General features: G+C 36.9%; 1 protein-coding gene across 1 annotated transcript; it reads left to right on the top strand.

The window, feature by feature from the left end:
* The first annotated feature begins 93 nt into the window (after window positions 1-93).
* LOC116548993 (nephrocan-like) lies at window positions 94-11,904 on the top strand. Its single transcript, XM_032274442.1, is given in 3 exon segments — window positions 94-102; window positions 1,687-2,588; window positions 11,457-11,904. Coding segments are annotated over 3 exon segments (1,359 nt in total).
* Window positions 11,905-16,107: the final 4,203 nt, after the last annotated feature.

Below are 16,107 nucleotides of genomic sequence, written 5' to 3'. Positions count from 1 at the left end.
ATCATTAAGTTTACTTCACTATTGCCATTCAAATGGATATAAGCCAGAGTGATATATTTTCTTCAAAGGTAGAAGACAAATGAGAATGTAGTTATGGTACCAGTAAGTTAAAATGATTGTGCTTTACATCTTTTATGGAAGAGAAGAATCTTCTTCAAATTCTTCCTAAGAAATATATAAATAAGGATTATTACTTAATGGGGGGGGATTATGGGTTATTTTATATTCTCTCCATATTTTACAGAATTTAAAAATTGTTATATGACATAAAATTAACTCACCTTGAAGGTGTTAATCGTGTATTTGTATTATAAAAGTGCTCAACTGCATAATTAAGTCAAATATTTAAAACTGTGGATAGGCCGGGCGCGGTGGCTCAAGCCTGTAATCCCAGCACTTTGGGAGGCCGAGGCGGGTGGATCACGAGGTCAAGAGATCGAGACCATCCTGGTCAACATGGTGAAAACCCGTCTCTACTAAAAATACAAAAAATTAGCTGGGCATGGTGGTGCGTGCCTGTAATCCCAGCTACTCAGGAGGCTGAGGCAGGAGAATTGCCTGAACCCAGGAGGCGGAGGTTGCGGTGAGCCGAGATCGCGCCATTGCACTCCAGCCTGGGTAACAAGAGCGAAACTCCGTCTCACAAAAAAAAAAAAAAAAAAAACAAAAAACTGTGGATAGTAAGACACATGAAATTGTATACTGAAAATTCCAGCTTCATTGAATTCTAAGGCAGATTGAAAATTTTGTGAAGATTTATCAACCTGAAGAAAACCTGGAACAATTCCTTTTTCTGCTTAAACATAACCTCACTGCTAGCACTAAATAAAGATGATTAAATCATTGACAAAAAACACTGAGTGTTAAGCTGAGAGGTTAGCAGGCATGCAGAGCGATAGGGGAACTGGCAAAACATGAAGGCAGTATATCAGATTTGGCAAATACCTAAATAGGAGAAGAGTGACATTAGGTCTGGGATATATGCATGAATGCACTCTTTGCTCTACAGAGATAGAGGGAGATAACATGTATACATTTGTTTCTTTATGAATTTTTTTTTCATTGGTGAAGTGCAAATTGGGCATAGGAAACAGGTAAACTCGTTTTCCAAAATACAATATAGTTGAAAATGTTTCCAGTAAGTGCATCCTAGTGATAGCCTAGGACATTTTTTTTTTAACTTTTAATGCTTTTTAAAAAGTGTGATTCATAATGTTAAATAATACAAAATGTACCTAGTGAAAATCCTTTGTAATCTTACCCTCTAGATTCAGAAACTGCTAATAATTTGTTGAAAAAGTTCCAGATTGTTTCAATTTATGGCTATTATAAGATGATACAACAAAAACATCCTAGTGCATGAATCATTTTGCAATTTGTAAGTATCTCTGCCTGGAAGTGAATTTACTGGGTCAGAGAATATGTAGTAAAAATTGGCCAATATTATGTGTCTATCAATGATGTGTGAAAGTGCTTATAATATTTTTCATACCTTATGCTGATGTTATCAATCATAAAAACAGTCAGGATCTGAGTTTCAACCCTTTTCCAAGAGATAATTTAAAATAGAACCCGAAGAAAAATCTGAAGTATTACTAGTATTGTAATGATGGTGTATATGATATTTTTAAACAATATTAATTTATTGCTTTTTCCGCCCTTTCCCTGCCTCCACATTTTTTGTAGCTGTCTGACTTCAACCAAGTGTTGGCTCTAGAAGATTTTATTCTGCTTGCCAGTGGAACAGAGTCAGTAGAAAATGACACCTTCAAAACTCTGGGTACTTTGAAGACCTTAGAACTCTGGAAAAATAAGTTAAGACAAGTCCCTAGTGCTCTCCCAGCCAGCCTTGAAGTGTTAATTCTAAATGATAACTCAATAAATGTCCTACATGGATCAGATTTTGAAGGACTGATGAAATAAAAAATCCTTGAACTTAAAAACAACCTGATCTCTTCCCTCTCTCCCAGCATGATTTCCTCCCTTGTCAGTTTGCAAAGTTTGATATTGGATGGCAACGATATGGAGGCTATAGCTGGACCACTGTTACTTCCCCATCTGACACATACGAGTTTGGAGAATAATAAACTACATCTTATACCAGGTAGCTTCTTTACTTCTCTACAGTCTTTGCAATTTCTCAGTTTCAGTGGTAACTTTCTGACTAAAGTTCCTATCAATCTACCCAAATCCTTGCTATCTTTAAAGATGGAAAGAAACCAGCTCAGAATGGTAAGGTTTCAAGACATGAAACACTTGGAGAATCTTTCCCATCTTTACCTGTCAGAAAACTTACTCTCTTCCATCAATGGGGCACAGCAACTTACAAATTTAACTACTCTTGAGTTGTCCCAAAACCAGCTGCAAATGTTGCCCTGCAAACTGCCAGTAAAGCTACAAAAACTTGACTGTAGCAATAATCTGACTGAGAAAGTTACAGCACAAGACTTCTAGGACCTTTGAGACTTGAAGCATTTGTTTCTGGACAACAACATTGTGAGTTTGTTCGAAGCTGGAGCCCTGCAGAGGTGTTCTCAGCTTTCCGACCTGGCCCTGGAGCAGAACCTGCTATTGTCCATACCCCTAAGGTGAGTGAGTGTTTTAAATTATTGTAGCTACCACAATAGTTTTCTGAAGCTTGGGACAATTGAGCACATCATCTAATCAAGAAAATTAGAGCAAAGGTGAATTATTTGATCACACCTACACAAAGATTTAGGGATAGAAGTTTCAAACAGAGGTGTGGAAACTCCAGCACTCAAACTAAATATTGCACTAACTTTATCTTGCTTCCGGGACAAGACACCAACAGATGATATGTATATTTGCAAACATAATATAAAGATACTGTAAAGAATGTGTCTCAGTTTCTAAGTACTGTATATGGCCTGGATAATCAATAGTCAGTAGGCCTGAGCTTAGCCACTAGCAAAGCAAGGACACCAGGATAAAATGAGGGGGTAAAATATAGTAACATATTGATATTTTAAAATGTATTGAAGTAGAAGTTATTAGGGAAAAATTAAAACATTACAATGTAATATTGTATTTATTTTGAATTACTTGTTGGGGAGCCTCATATTCTCTTCAGTGCTGTGATCTTTAAAGGGCTTAAGCCGGCTTTGCTTATTTCTCTGTGTGTCTGTTTGAATGAGTGAGTGAGTCCACTAGGTTTGTCTTACCTTGTGGTTTTGGTTATCTCTTCAGTTTCTCTCTCTCAATCTCTCTCTCTCTCTCTCTCTCTCTCTCTCTCTGTCTCTCTCTCTCACACACACACACACGCCCTCACACTTGGACTCTCTTCCCAAATATCCCTCCCTCTATATCCAACCTGCTGCACCTGTTCCCCCTACACCTCATAAATTATAACTTACGCAATATGTGTTTATATTAATTGATCCTATTTCTTTAAACTTTATTTCATGTTCTATATTTTAAAGTAGATAAAGCATAAAAATGTAGGATGAAGCACTGTTATTGTTTTTAAAATGATACTATGTTTGTCTATCTGTGGATTCTTTTTTTTCTTTCAGCGCTTTATTGAAAAAATAAAAGGCTTCTTGCCCTGGCTATTAGCATTATCAAATTTTTCGTAATGAATATACCAACTTCTGGTTTCCGTAGAATCCTAAGGTACTCTATTTACCTAATTTTATTGTGTTTTATAATATATATATATATTTAAGGCAGGGTCTCACTCTGTCACCAATGCTGGAGTGCAGTGGGGTAATGATGGCTCACAGCAGCCTCAACCTCCTAAGCTAAAGCAATTCTCTACCTTCAGCCTCCTGAGTAGTTGAGACTACAGGCATGCACCATATCTTGCTAATTAAACATTTTTTTTTTTTAAGAGATGAGGTCTCACTACATTGCCCAGGCTGGTTTCAAACTCCTAAAAAGAAATTGATCCTCCCACCTCAGCCTCTCAAACTACTGCGATTATACACTAATTTTTGTAGGCCCAGCCTATATTAATTTTTTATCAATAAAAAGGGAAAAATGATCTTTGATATGTAGAGATGTTCTTTTTTCTAGTTGAAAAGGGGATTTAAAAAAATTATGTATAACTGTACTCAATGTAAAACATCAAAAAGTGATGTTTCCAAGAGAGTTCAGTATTTCAAAATAAATACTGAAGGTGATTTCAAAGTAATTAATTTCTTTGACTGCATAAGCATGTATATACAACTACTTTAATCAATATGTTTTGAGCACTTTCTTGCCAGGTATTTTACCAGACACTTGAGATACATCAGTGCAATAAAAGAGATAAAACTTCATGTTTTATACAGTTTAAAATCTAGCAGGGGAAGATTGACAACAAACATATTACATAAGTAAAATATATAATACTCAGACTGTATTGGGTATTATAGCTTACAAAAAAAAAAAAAGGACATGATTACCAGGTTCAAGAGTGTAGTGGGTGAGGTGGCTGGTTGCAGTTTTAAATAGGGTAAGCACGGTAACCCTCATGAAAATATAACATTTGAGCAAAGACTGGAAGAAGGTGAGAGATCTAGCTGTGAAGTTATTTGGGAGAAAACGTTTCCTAGACAGAAGAACAGCCAATTCAAAGGCCCTAAGGCAAAAACACACTTGCAGTGTCTCAAGACTCTAATACTTATTATTTAAATAACTTATTGACTATGTTACAAGCCTTATTTTTTGTTACTGACTGCCCGACTCCAAGGAAGAAAATAGTGTATAAAATAAAAACTCATACAACAAGCTAGACAGTAACTATATCATGTAAAATATATGACAGCAAGCTATGACAGTCTTGGGAAATATGGTGAACTTGGTAGGTTTTTCTACTAAAGTGACTTTTAGAGCATTTTGTTGAGTAATCCTGCTAAGTTTCATGAGTGGAAAAAATAACTTAATTATTTACTCTTGCCGGAGCATTTGTGTTTTAATAAGTGATTACAGAAAGCACAATGTTTTACCCAAATGGAATGGAATTGCAAGCCTGAGCTAGCCATAGTTCTCAAATCTGGCTTCACATTAGAATTATCTGGAGAAATATTTTTAAAACGCATACTTATACCTAGGCCTCACTTCAAACCAATTAAATCAGATGCCCCTGGACCCAGGCATCACGAGTTTTGAAAAGCTCCCAGATGAATTTAATGTGCAGCGAGGGTCAAGAACCACTGTGCAAGGACAGTGGGGCCAGTAACAAGGTGGAAATGGGCTTTTCCTGTGAGGCTTAAATTAAGCAACACAACTGTCTGCTCTATCAAAGTACTTGGCTAGCTGTGATAGCAAAGTTCTTGTGACTTTGAAATACCCCTATCACTCCTCAGCCCTTTTTTGTTTTGATTGACAAGTGGGAAAGACCCAGAAGGTTTCCCTGTGGTTTTCCTCTCATTAAAAGTTAAAACATGATTGGGCACAGTAGCTCATGCCTGTAATCTCAGCACTTTGGGAGGCTGAGGCAGGCAGATCACTTGTGCCCAGGAGTTCAAGACCAGCCTAGGCAATATAGTGAGACCCCATCTCTACAAAAATTTTTTAAAAATTAGTTGGGTGTGGCGGTGCATGCCTGTGGTCGCAGCCACTCAGGAGGCTGAGGTAGGCTGCACTTAGCCATGATTGTGCCCCTGCACTCCAGCCTGGGTGACACAGCAAGACCCTGTCTCAAAAAAGGTAAAACTTGAAACATGATAATATCTATTCCTTATATTTTAATTTTAAAAATTCTTTATTTATGGCCTTTACACATTACAACTTTTAAAAAGTTGCATGCTTCTTCTTCATATACAAAATCTATACTATGCAATTCAGTTTTCTACAAGTAAACTGTTAACACAGGCAATCTGCTTCTATCACCAGTGATATTTTGGCACATCTTTTCTTTTGCCTACCATCCTCCATTCTACATTTCATCAAGAAAATAATGGTATATGGTTTTAGGTGCACATATATTCAAAGACCTGCTACATTTGCCTCATTACACTACTTGAGATAGAAAATAAGACCTAACATTTATTAAGTACTTATTAAAACCAGTAGTGAACTTAGATACATCATAATTCCGTCAAGGTAGGTACACTGGTTTACCTAATAATTTACAGACTAGGGCATTATGGCTTAGAGGTATTCAGAAACTTGATCAACATCATAGTCAGAATTTAAACACAATAGTCTAACTCCAGAGCCAGGAAATTTTAGCCACTGCATAATCCTGCCTCTGAAATTTGCTCTACTGTCAGTAAAATAACACTATTTCGAATGCCCAGGAACTGGACCTCAGTTGTTTCTGCTTCAGATTTCATCAATTTGCAGGTTAGTGAATAAATATAAATTAGATTATCTCTTTTTTATCTACTCTTCAGATTACTGAAATCTAGAATAGCTTCTTACAACCTAATGCAGTTAGCATTTTATCTTATATCCAAGTGCTATCTACTGGCAAAATGGGCTATGCCCCTTTTTCATCCAAAAAGCAATAGCTACCCAAAGAACATGATAGCATTTCTAGAAAACTGTTAATTTTAAAATCAGGGCTACTTTAAAATATAAATTAGACTTATAAAGACAAATTATATCAAAGCAGTAAGTGACTGTCAGTCACCAAACCAGGATAAATAGTGATTTCTCTTGCAATGTCATTTTGGTGACGACTTTCATACAAACAAGAAAAAAAAAAGCCTAAGAACAGGCACAATTTTGGGATACATATCCAAGAACTGGATAATTGTACATTTGTTTCATAGAAAACTTGCCTAGCTTATTTTCATTATCTAACATTGGTTATAGGACTTCTGTGTACTGAATGCTTCATCTGGAGGATGGAAAATTAGGATCTCTAAGAAGCAAAATGACTTATCTAAAACCATGTAGTGGTAAATAGAATGGCTCAAGTTAGAACACAAGTCTTAATCCATTGATACTTTTTGACTCCTGTTTAGCGCATCTTTTCTGGTTAGGCTTCATTGTCCTCTGCAATGGGAACGAAGTGTTGCTTACTACTACACAATCCAACAAGTCTATTTTTTCCTTGGCAGGGGGAAACCTATACATAAGAAATTTTCTGTATACCATTTAGATAAGCTGGTGTGTGCACAAAATTATATTTTCTTGTAGATTAACTTTGAATTGAATTAATTATCAAACTGTTAGAATGTATAACATGATTTTCCCTGGTAAATTAATCTACTTTATTAGGTAAAATTTATTCTATCTAAGGAGAAGACACTTTAAATGATTTTTACCCAAAAAGTACAAATACTTACGTATACATACTACTGTATAGTCTAGGATATGATTACAAATATAAAATGATGAATTTAATTTAGTTTAAAAAAGAAAACTCCAAAGGCAAAATTTAGGCCAAGCACCAAAAACCCAAAATACTGACCTTTTGGAATAAAATTCATGTAATAATAATACTATAACAAGCGAAAGATAGTATTATCATAGAATATTGCTAAACTTGTTTTCTTTTTTTGATGTAACAGTCATATAACCGGGACTGCCACAATAAACTACACTGAATACTAAAACTCATGAATATATATCCAGTGTATTCACATTGTATAAAAATAACATTCAGGTGGTGTTTCAATTTGAAGGCTTTTTTCCCTATTAAACTTTCAGACATTTTGTATTTCATAAAAAGGAAAGCACTTACTACAAAGTTTCTGTGTAGGAAAAAGATCTTCAGGTTCACCATTGTGACTCTTTTCTACTTTTTAATCAATAGGCATGAGCATGACATTTTCAAATTGGTATTCACAGTTTTAAAAAACCTTTTATTTTCTTTCTGATTATAAAGCAATAGCTGTTCAAGGTTGAAAACTTAATATGCTGATAAAATTAAAAATCATTCAGAATTGCTCAACCAGAGCCTTTATCTAGATATAAGCACATAATTTGCTTTTACGTATTTGGGATCATTCAATTTTGCATTCTACTTTTTCCACTTAACGTAATTTTTTTTTCTTTCTCTCTTCCCCTTTTCTGTGTTTTTCCAAGTATCACTATGGACCCATAGATTTTAATTTATTTTGGCATGTTTTGATCACTTACAGTTGCTAGTCTCTTTTGGTGCCCAAATTGTCACAAATTTGGCTAGTGGGAGCCCCTATTGTTCATGAGACATGACTCCATTAACCTTTTTTCTTTTTTAGTTGTAGTAAAATACACATAACATAAAATTTAGCATGTTTAAGTTTACATTTCAGTGGTATTAAGTATGGTCACATTCTTGTGCAACCAACATACAGAAGTTTTCATATTACAAAACTACAACTCTACACCTATTAAAAAACTTCCATTTTCCCCTTCTCCCAGCCCCTGACAACCACCATTCTACTTTATTACCTTTGGTTTCTATGAATGTGACTATTCTGGATATTTCACATAAGTGGAATCATACAGTATTTGTCTTTGTGACTGGCTTCTTTCATGTAGCATAATATCCTCAAGGTTTATGAATGCTATAGCATGTGTCAGAATTTCCTTCCTTTCTAAGGGTGAATAATACTCCATTGTATGTATATACCACATTTCGTTTATTTATTTTTCTGTAAATGGACACTCGAGTGGCTTATACCTTTTGGCTACTGTGAAGAATGTTGCTATGAACATGGAGGTACAAATACCTCGAGACCCGGCTTTAAGGTCTTTTGGATATATAGCCAGAAGTGGAATTGCTGAACTACATGCTAATTCTATTTTTAATTTTTTGAAGTACCACCTTACTTTTCACAGCAGCTGCACCATTTTATATTCCCATCAACAGTGCAAAAGTCTTCCAATTTCTCCACATCCTTGCCAATACTTTTTATTTCCTGTTATTTTGATAGTAGCCATCCTAATGGGTGTTCCATTAATCCTTGAACATTTTATCACATTCTGGCTGAGAAACTCTATGGTTTTTTCCCCTAAACATAGAATAAGTCATTTCTCCAAGAAGCTCTGCTTCTTTAAAGATTGGAATTCAGCAGCTAAGGTCTGTGTGCTTGGTGTGCTCATGGCATTGGGATAGCATTGCTACCAGAATATAATATTGTTTCTAGGCCCTTTCAGTAAACAAGAGCCAGAAAATATATTTTTTAAAATTATGAATTCACATTGACATTTTCAATTCGTATTTAACGTCAGAGAGGGTTTTATTTTATTTTATATTTTAATCTTTTCTCTTACAATGAAAGTATTGTTTCCTAGTAACGTGAATATATTTATTTGTTTTGCTATATAATATTCATAAGAAATTTCAAAATTTCATTATTAACATTAGTATTAATAATAATCATACTAAGAGAAATTTCAAGATCTTTTTGTCCTTAGAATCTAAGGCTTAAATATATCCACTAAGGATGTTGTATCAGAATGCTTTTTCTTTTCTCTGTATGACTATATTACAAATATAAACACTTGATTAATTAATTAGATTTGCTTGTTCCTGTTTGTGTTCAATTTTAGGGCTTGATTTTGTTTTTGTTTTTGTGAACATGTAAAATATTAACATGGTTGAAAAGTTAAAATCACATGGAACCAAACACTCCCTATATGTAACCATTTTTATTCACTTCTGATTTATCATTCTCCCTTAGTTGCCCCAAATAAGTAAACACGTATACATAATTCATATTTCCTCTTTTCTTACACAAAAACTAGTGTACTATGTATACTGCTCTGCTTCTTACTTTTTTTCTCTCTTTAACAGTGTTTTCTGGAAATCACTTCATGGTAATTCATAGAGACCAGCCTCTTTTTTTATTATTTTATTTTATTTTTTAAAAGGCTGCGTGGTAGTTCTTTACTAATGTACTGGGTTGCTTCCAATCTTTTGCTGTTATAAATAATATCATAATAAATGCTACATATACTGTTTTTATTTGAAAGGTCATATCTTCAGGGTGTATTCCTTGAGATTGCTGGTCTAAACGATAAATATGTGTATTTTTTTTGTTAGATTTTGCTAAATTTTTCTCCAGAGGGGCTGTGCCATTTTAGAACCCACTATCAATATATGAGAATATCTGTTTCTTCACAGCTTTGTTCACAGACCAGATTATTAAGGCTTAGAATTTTTACCAATCTGATAAGTGTTAAGTAGTATCTCTGTGCAGCTTTAATTTTAATTTCTCTGTTCTGCGTAAAGTTGAAAACTTGAGGACCCTTTGCTTTGCTTTTTATGTGAACTTCCATTTATGCTTTTTTGCCCATTTTTCTGTTTTATTTTATAATCTCTTTTTTTCTCAATTTTAAGGGCTTTTTATATATTAAGGAGATTAATCCTTTGTCTGATATAAAGTGCAGACACCGTACTTACCCCCAGTTTATCATTTGTCTTTTGACTTTTCCTGTCTTTTACTATACACAATTTCTTTTAAAATTCTTTTTAATGTTGCTGTATCAAGTTTTTATAGCTTCTAGATTTTTTTAGTCATAGTTAGAAAAGCTTTTTTCATATAATTATTTTAAAACATCAGGCCAGGCACAGTGACTCCCATCTGTAATCCCAGCATTTTGGGAGGCTGAGGTTGGTGGATCGCTTGAGCCCAGGAGTTCCAGACTAGCCTGGGGAACATGATGAAACCCTGTCTCTACCACAAATACAAAAAATTAGCTGGGTGTGATGGTGTGTGCCTGTGATCTCAGCTACTCAGAAGGCTGAGGTGGGAGGATCAGTTGAGCCAGGGAGGGAGAGGTTGTAGTGAGCCGAGATCTCACCACTGCACTCCAGTCTGGGCTACAGAGCCAGACCCTGTCTTAAAAAAAAAAATCAAAACCCGTGATTTTTGTAATCACATAATATTCCATATTCTCATAATTTAAAATCATTGAACATTAGTCCTTTTTTGCTGTTATAAACATCAAATATGTGACAAACATCTTTGTAAATAAATACTCACTTTTCCTACTATTTCCTAGGTCAAAAGGCATGATAGTAATTAAATTTGAAACACATTACTAAATTGTTTCCTAAACAGTACCAATTTACACTCCTACCATCTATACCCACAGCAGCCGTGTTTTAAAATTAAAGCCATGTTTTAATTTGCTACATTAAAACATTGCATTAGTTCTTCATTTGCCTTTTATATTCCTAAAGAACAAGACTTTTTCATACTTTTGACATTTTCACTCCTTCTGTAAATTATTGATTAATGGCCTTTGCCACCTTAGAAATTGGGAACTTAGTGTTTTTCTTATCACTTTGAGGGATCTCATTTCACAAGAAAAAAAACTAAAGGTTTTTATAAGTAAGACCAGGAAAATCAGAGGGTTAGAACATAAGATCTATGAGAAAAAGTTAAAGATCCATAGAATGAGACTGAGATTTGTGCTTATAATTAATTTTCTCAAATAAGCTTGTTTCCTAGCTTGAGAAGAGGGAAAAGCAGTGTGAAAAGCAGTGTTGCTCAGTTTCTGTTACCCTAGCAGTTGTGGAATGATGGACATGGCCTCCTCTCACATCCTGTTTCCGTGCTTTGTAGGCTCCCAGGGACCTTAGCTAGGCTGGACCTAAAAGGCAATGCCATCCGGGATATTTCTGAAAGGGAGGTCAGGGACCTCAAGCAGCTTCACGTTCTAAACCTGAGGAACAACAAAATCTCTGCCTTAGACCTGAAAGCCTTAGAGAGTCTGCCTTGCCTCAGGCACCTCTGCCTGGATGGAAATCCCTGGAATTGCACCCGCAGTCTCCTAAAAGCAAGAGAAGCCCTGATGGCCAAGGGCAAAGATGTAAGGGGAGGACAATGTGCAGCACCAGCTGAACATCAAGGGGAGAGCTGGATGTCTTCCAAGAAGATCATGAGGCAATGTGAGCATCACGTACATCTGACTGAGAAAAACAAAGAGACCAAAAAGAAATCAAAACCTGACGACCCCTCCAGCATCAGAATCAACATGGATGATGATGATTATGACTATGAAATAGACTAAGTATGAACTTTGTTCACAGTTTGGAAAGTGTTTTTTAATGTTCAGTCTCTTAAGTAGAAATGTGCTATACATTTAGATATACAAGACTTTCTTTTGTAGTGGTTCCTATTTTTTTTTTTTTTTTTGAGAATGTTTAAGAACAAGGGTTAAGATGAGATGGGGGAAGAAAGCAGAAAAGAACAATGGTAAGAAGATTTGTAAGATTCCTTCCATTTTATAAGTAATTTGTGTGGCTAGCAAGATGGCTGAATAGGAACAGATCCAGTCTGTAGCTCCCAGTGACAGCAATGCAGAAGGGTGATAATTTCTACGTTTCCAACTGATATAGTTGGCTTATCTCATTGCGACTGGTTAGACAGAGTGTGCAGCCCACAGAGGGCAACCCAAACCAGGGTGGGGCATCACCTCACCTGGAAAGCACAAGGAATCAGGGAACTCCTTCCTCTAGCCAAGGGAAGCTGTGAGGGACTGTGCCATGAGGGATGGTTCGTAGCAGCCCAGATACTATGCTTTTCCCATGGTCTTCGCAACTCTCAGACCAGGAGATTCTCTCAGGTGCCTACACCACCAGGACCCTGGGTTTCAAGCAAAACCTGGGCAGCCATTTGGGGAGAAACTGAGCTAGCTGAAGAAGTTTTTTTTTTTTTTTTCATACCCCAGTGGCACTTGGAATGCCAGTGAGACAGAACAGTTCAATCCCCTGGCAAGGGGCCTGAAGCCAGGGAGCCAAGTGGTCTAGCTCAGTGGATCCCACTTTTATGGAGCCCAGCAACCTAAGATCCACTGGTTTGAAATTCTCACTGACAGCACAGCAGTCTGAAGTCAACCTTGGACTCTAGAGCTTGTTGAGGAGAGGGACGCCTACCATTATTGAGGCTTGAGTAGGCGATTTTCCCCTCACAGTATAAATAAAGCCACTGGGAAATTCAAACTGGGCAGAGCCCACTGGTGCACCACAAAGTCACTGTAGCCAGGCTGCCTCTCTAGGTTCCTACTTTCTGGGCAGAGCATCTCTGAAAGAAAGGCAGCAGCCCCAGTCAGGGACTTATAGATAAAATTCCCATCTTCCTGGGACAGAGTACCTGGGGGAAGGGGCGGCTGTGGGCACAGCTTCAGCAGACTTAAACGTTCCTGCCTGCCGGTTCTGAAGAAGGCAGTGGATCTCACAGAACAGTGCTCAACCTCTGTTAAATGACAGACTGTCTCCTCAAGTGGGTCCCTGACTCTTGTGCCTCCTGACTGGGAGACATCTCCCAGCAGGGGTCAACAGAAACCTCATACAAGAGAGCTTTGGCTGGCATCTGGGACAAAGCTTCCAGAGGAAGAAACAGGTAGCAACCATTGCTGTTCTGCAGCCTCCATTGGTGATATCCAGGCAAACAGGGTCTGGAATGGACCTCCAGCAAACTCCAGCAGATCTGCAGAAGAGGGGCCTGACTGTTAGAAGGAAAACAAACAGAAAGGAGTAGTATCAACATGAACAAAAAGGATGTCTGCACAGAAACCCAATCTGAAGGTCACCAACATCAAAGACCAAAAGTAGATACATCCATGAAGATGAGGAAAAAACTGCACAAAGAGGCTGAAAATTCCAAAAACCAGAATGCCTCTTCTCCACCAAAGGGTCACAACTCCTTGCCAGCAAGGGAAAAATATTTGATGGAGAATGAGTTTGATGAATTGACAGAAGTAGGCTTGAGAAGGTGGGTAATACAAACTCTTCCAAGCTAAAGGAGCATGTTTTACCCCAATGCAAGGAAGCTAAGAATGTTGAACAAAGGTTAGAGGTATTGCCAACTAGAATTACCAGTTTAGAGTAGAACATAAATGACCTGATGGAGCTTAAAAACACAGCATGAGAACTTTGTGAAGCATACACAAGTTTCAGTAGCTGAATTGATCAACTGAAAGAAAGGATATCAGAGATTGAAGATCAGCCCAATTAAATAAAGCATGAAGACAAGATTAGATAAAAAATGAAAAGAAACAGAGCCCCCAAGAAATATGGGACTGTGTGAAAAGACAAAACCCACATTTGACTGGTGTACCTGAAAATGACAAGGAGAATGGAACCATGTTGGAAAACGCTCTTCAGGATTATCCAGGAGAATGTCCTCAATCTGGCAAGACAAGCCAACATTCAAATTCAGGAAATAAAGAGAACACCACAAAGATACTCCTTAAAAAGAGCAACCCCAAGACACATAATTGTTAGATTCACCATGGTTGATATGAAGGAAAAAATGTTAAGGGTAGCCAGAGAGAAAGGTTGGGTTTTCCTCAAAGGGAAGCCCATAAGACTAACAGAGGATCTGTCTGTAGAAAGCCTACAAATCAGAGAGAATGGGGACCAATATTCAACATTCTTAAATAAAATAATTTTTAAACCAGAATCTCATGTCCAGCCAAACTAAACTTCATAAGCAAAGGAGAAATAAAAGCCTTTACAGGCAAGCAAATGCTGAGAGATTTTGTCACCAGCAGGCCTGCCTCACAAGAGCTCCTGAAGGAAGAACTAAATATGGAAAAGAAAAACCTGTACCAGCCACTACAAAACATACCAAATTGTAAAGACCATTGACACCATGAAGAAACTGCATCAACTAATGGGCAAAATAACCAGCTAGCATCATAATGACAGGATCAAATTCACACATAACAATATTAACTTTAGATGTAAATGGGCCAAATGCCCCAATCAAAAGACACAAACTAGCAAATTGGATAAAGAGTCAAGACCCATCAGTGTGCTGTATTTAGGAGGCCCATCTCACGTGCAAAGACACATATAGACTGGAAATAAAGGGATGAATTAATATTTACCAAGCAAGGCTGGGCGCGGTGGCTCAAGCCTATAATCCCAGCACTTTTGGAGGCCGAGGCGGGTGGATCACGAGGTCAAGAGATCAAGACCATCCTGGTCAACATGGTGAAACCCCGTCTCTACTAAAAATACAAAAAAAATTAGCTGGGCATGGTGGCGTGTGCCTGTAGTCCCAGCTGCTCAGGAGGCTGAGGCAGGAGAATTGCTTGAACCCAGGAGGCAGAGGTTGCGGTGAGCCGAGATCACGCCATTGCACTCCAGCCTGGGTAACAAGAGCGAAACTCCGTCTCAAAAAAAAAAAAAATATTTACCAAGCAAATGGAAAGCAAAAAAGAAGCAGGGTTTGAAATCCTAGTCTCTGATAAAACAAACTTTAAACCAACAAAGATCAAAAAAGACAAAAAGGACATTACATAATGGTAAAGGGGTCAATACAACAAGAAGAGCTAACTATCCCAAATATATATATGCACTCAATACAGGAGCACCCAGATTCATAAAGCAAGTTTTTAGAGACCTACAAAGAGACTTAGAAACACAATAATAGTGGGAGACTTAACACCTCACTGTCAGCATTAGACAGATCAGCAAGTTGGAAAATTAACAAGGATATAGAGGACTTGAACTCAGCTCTTGACCAAGTGGACCAAATAGAAATAGAAATCTCCAGAACTCTCCACTCAAAATCAACAGAATATACATTCTTCTCAACACCACATTGTATGTATTCTAAAATTTACCACATCATTGAAACTAAAACACTCCTCAGCAAATGCAAAAGAATGGATATCATAACAAACAGTCTCACAGACAACAGTGCAATTGAATTAGAACTCAGGATTTAGAAACTCACTCAAAACTGCACAACTACATGGAAACTGAACAACCTGCTCCTGAATGACTACTGGGTAAATAACAAAATTAAGGCAAAAATAAATATGTTATATGAAACCAATGAGAACAGATACCATGTACCAGAATCTCTGAGACACAGCTAAAGCATTGTTTAGGGAAATTAATACCGCTAAAATATCCATAGGAAAATGAAGGAAAGATCTAAAATTGACATCCTAACATCACAATTAAAAGAACTAGAGAAGCAAGAGCAAACAAATTCAAAGGCTAGCAGAAGACAAGAAATAACTAAGATCAGAGCAGAACTGAAGGGGATAGAGACACGAAAAACCCTTTAAAAAATCACTGAATCCAGGAGCTGATTTTTTGAAAAGATTAACAAAAGAGATAGACCACTAGCCAGACTAATGAAGAAAAGAATCAAATAGACACAATAAAAAATGATAAAGGGGATATCACCACTAGTCCCACAGAAATACAACTACCGTCAGTGAATACTGTAAACACTTCTATGCCAATAAACT

The sequence above is a fragment of the Sapajus apella genome, unplaced genomic scaffold, assembly GCF_009761245.1.
Source record: "Sapajus apella isolate SASKATOON/1434 unplaced genomic scaffold, GSC_monkey_1.0 scaffold6, whole genome shotgun sequence".
NCBI lineage: Eukaryota > Metazoa > Chordata > Mammalia > Primates > Cebidae > Sapajus > Sapajus apella.
This window is presented reverse-complemented; position numbering and strand designations above follow the sequence as displayed.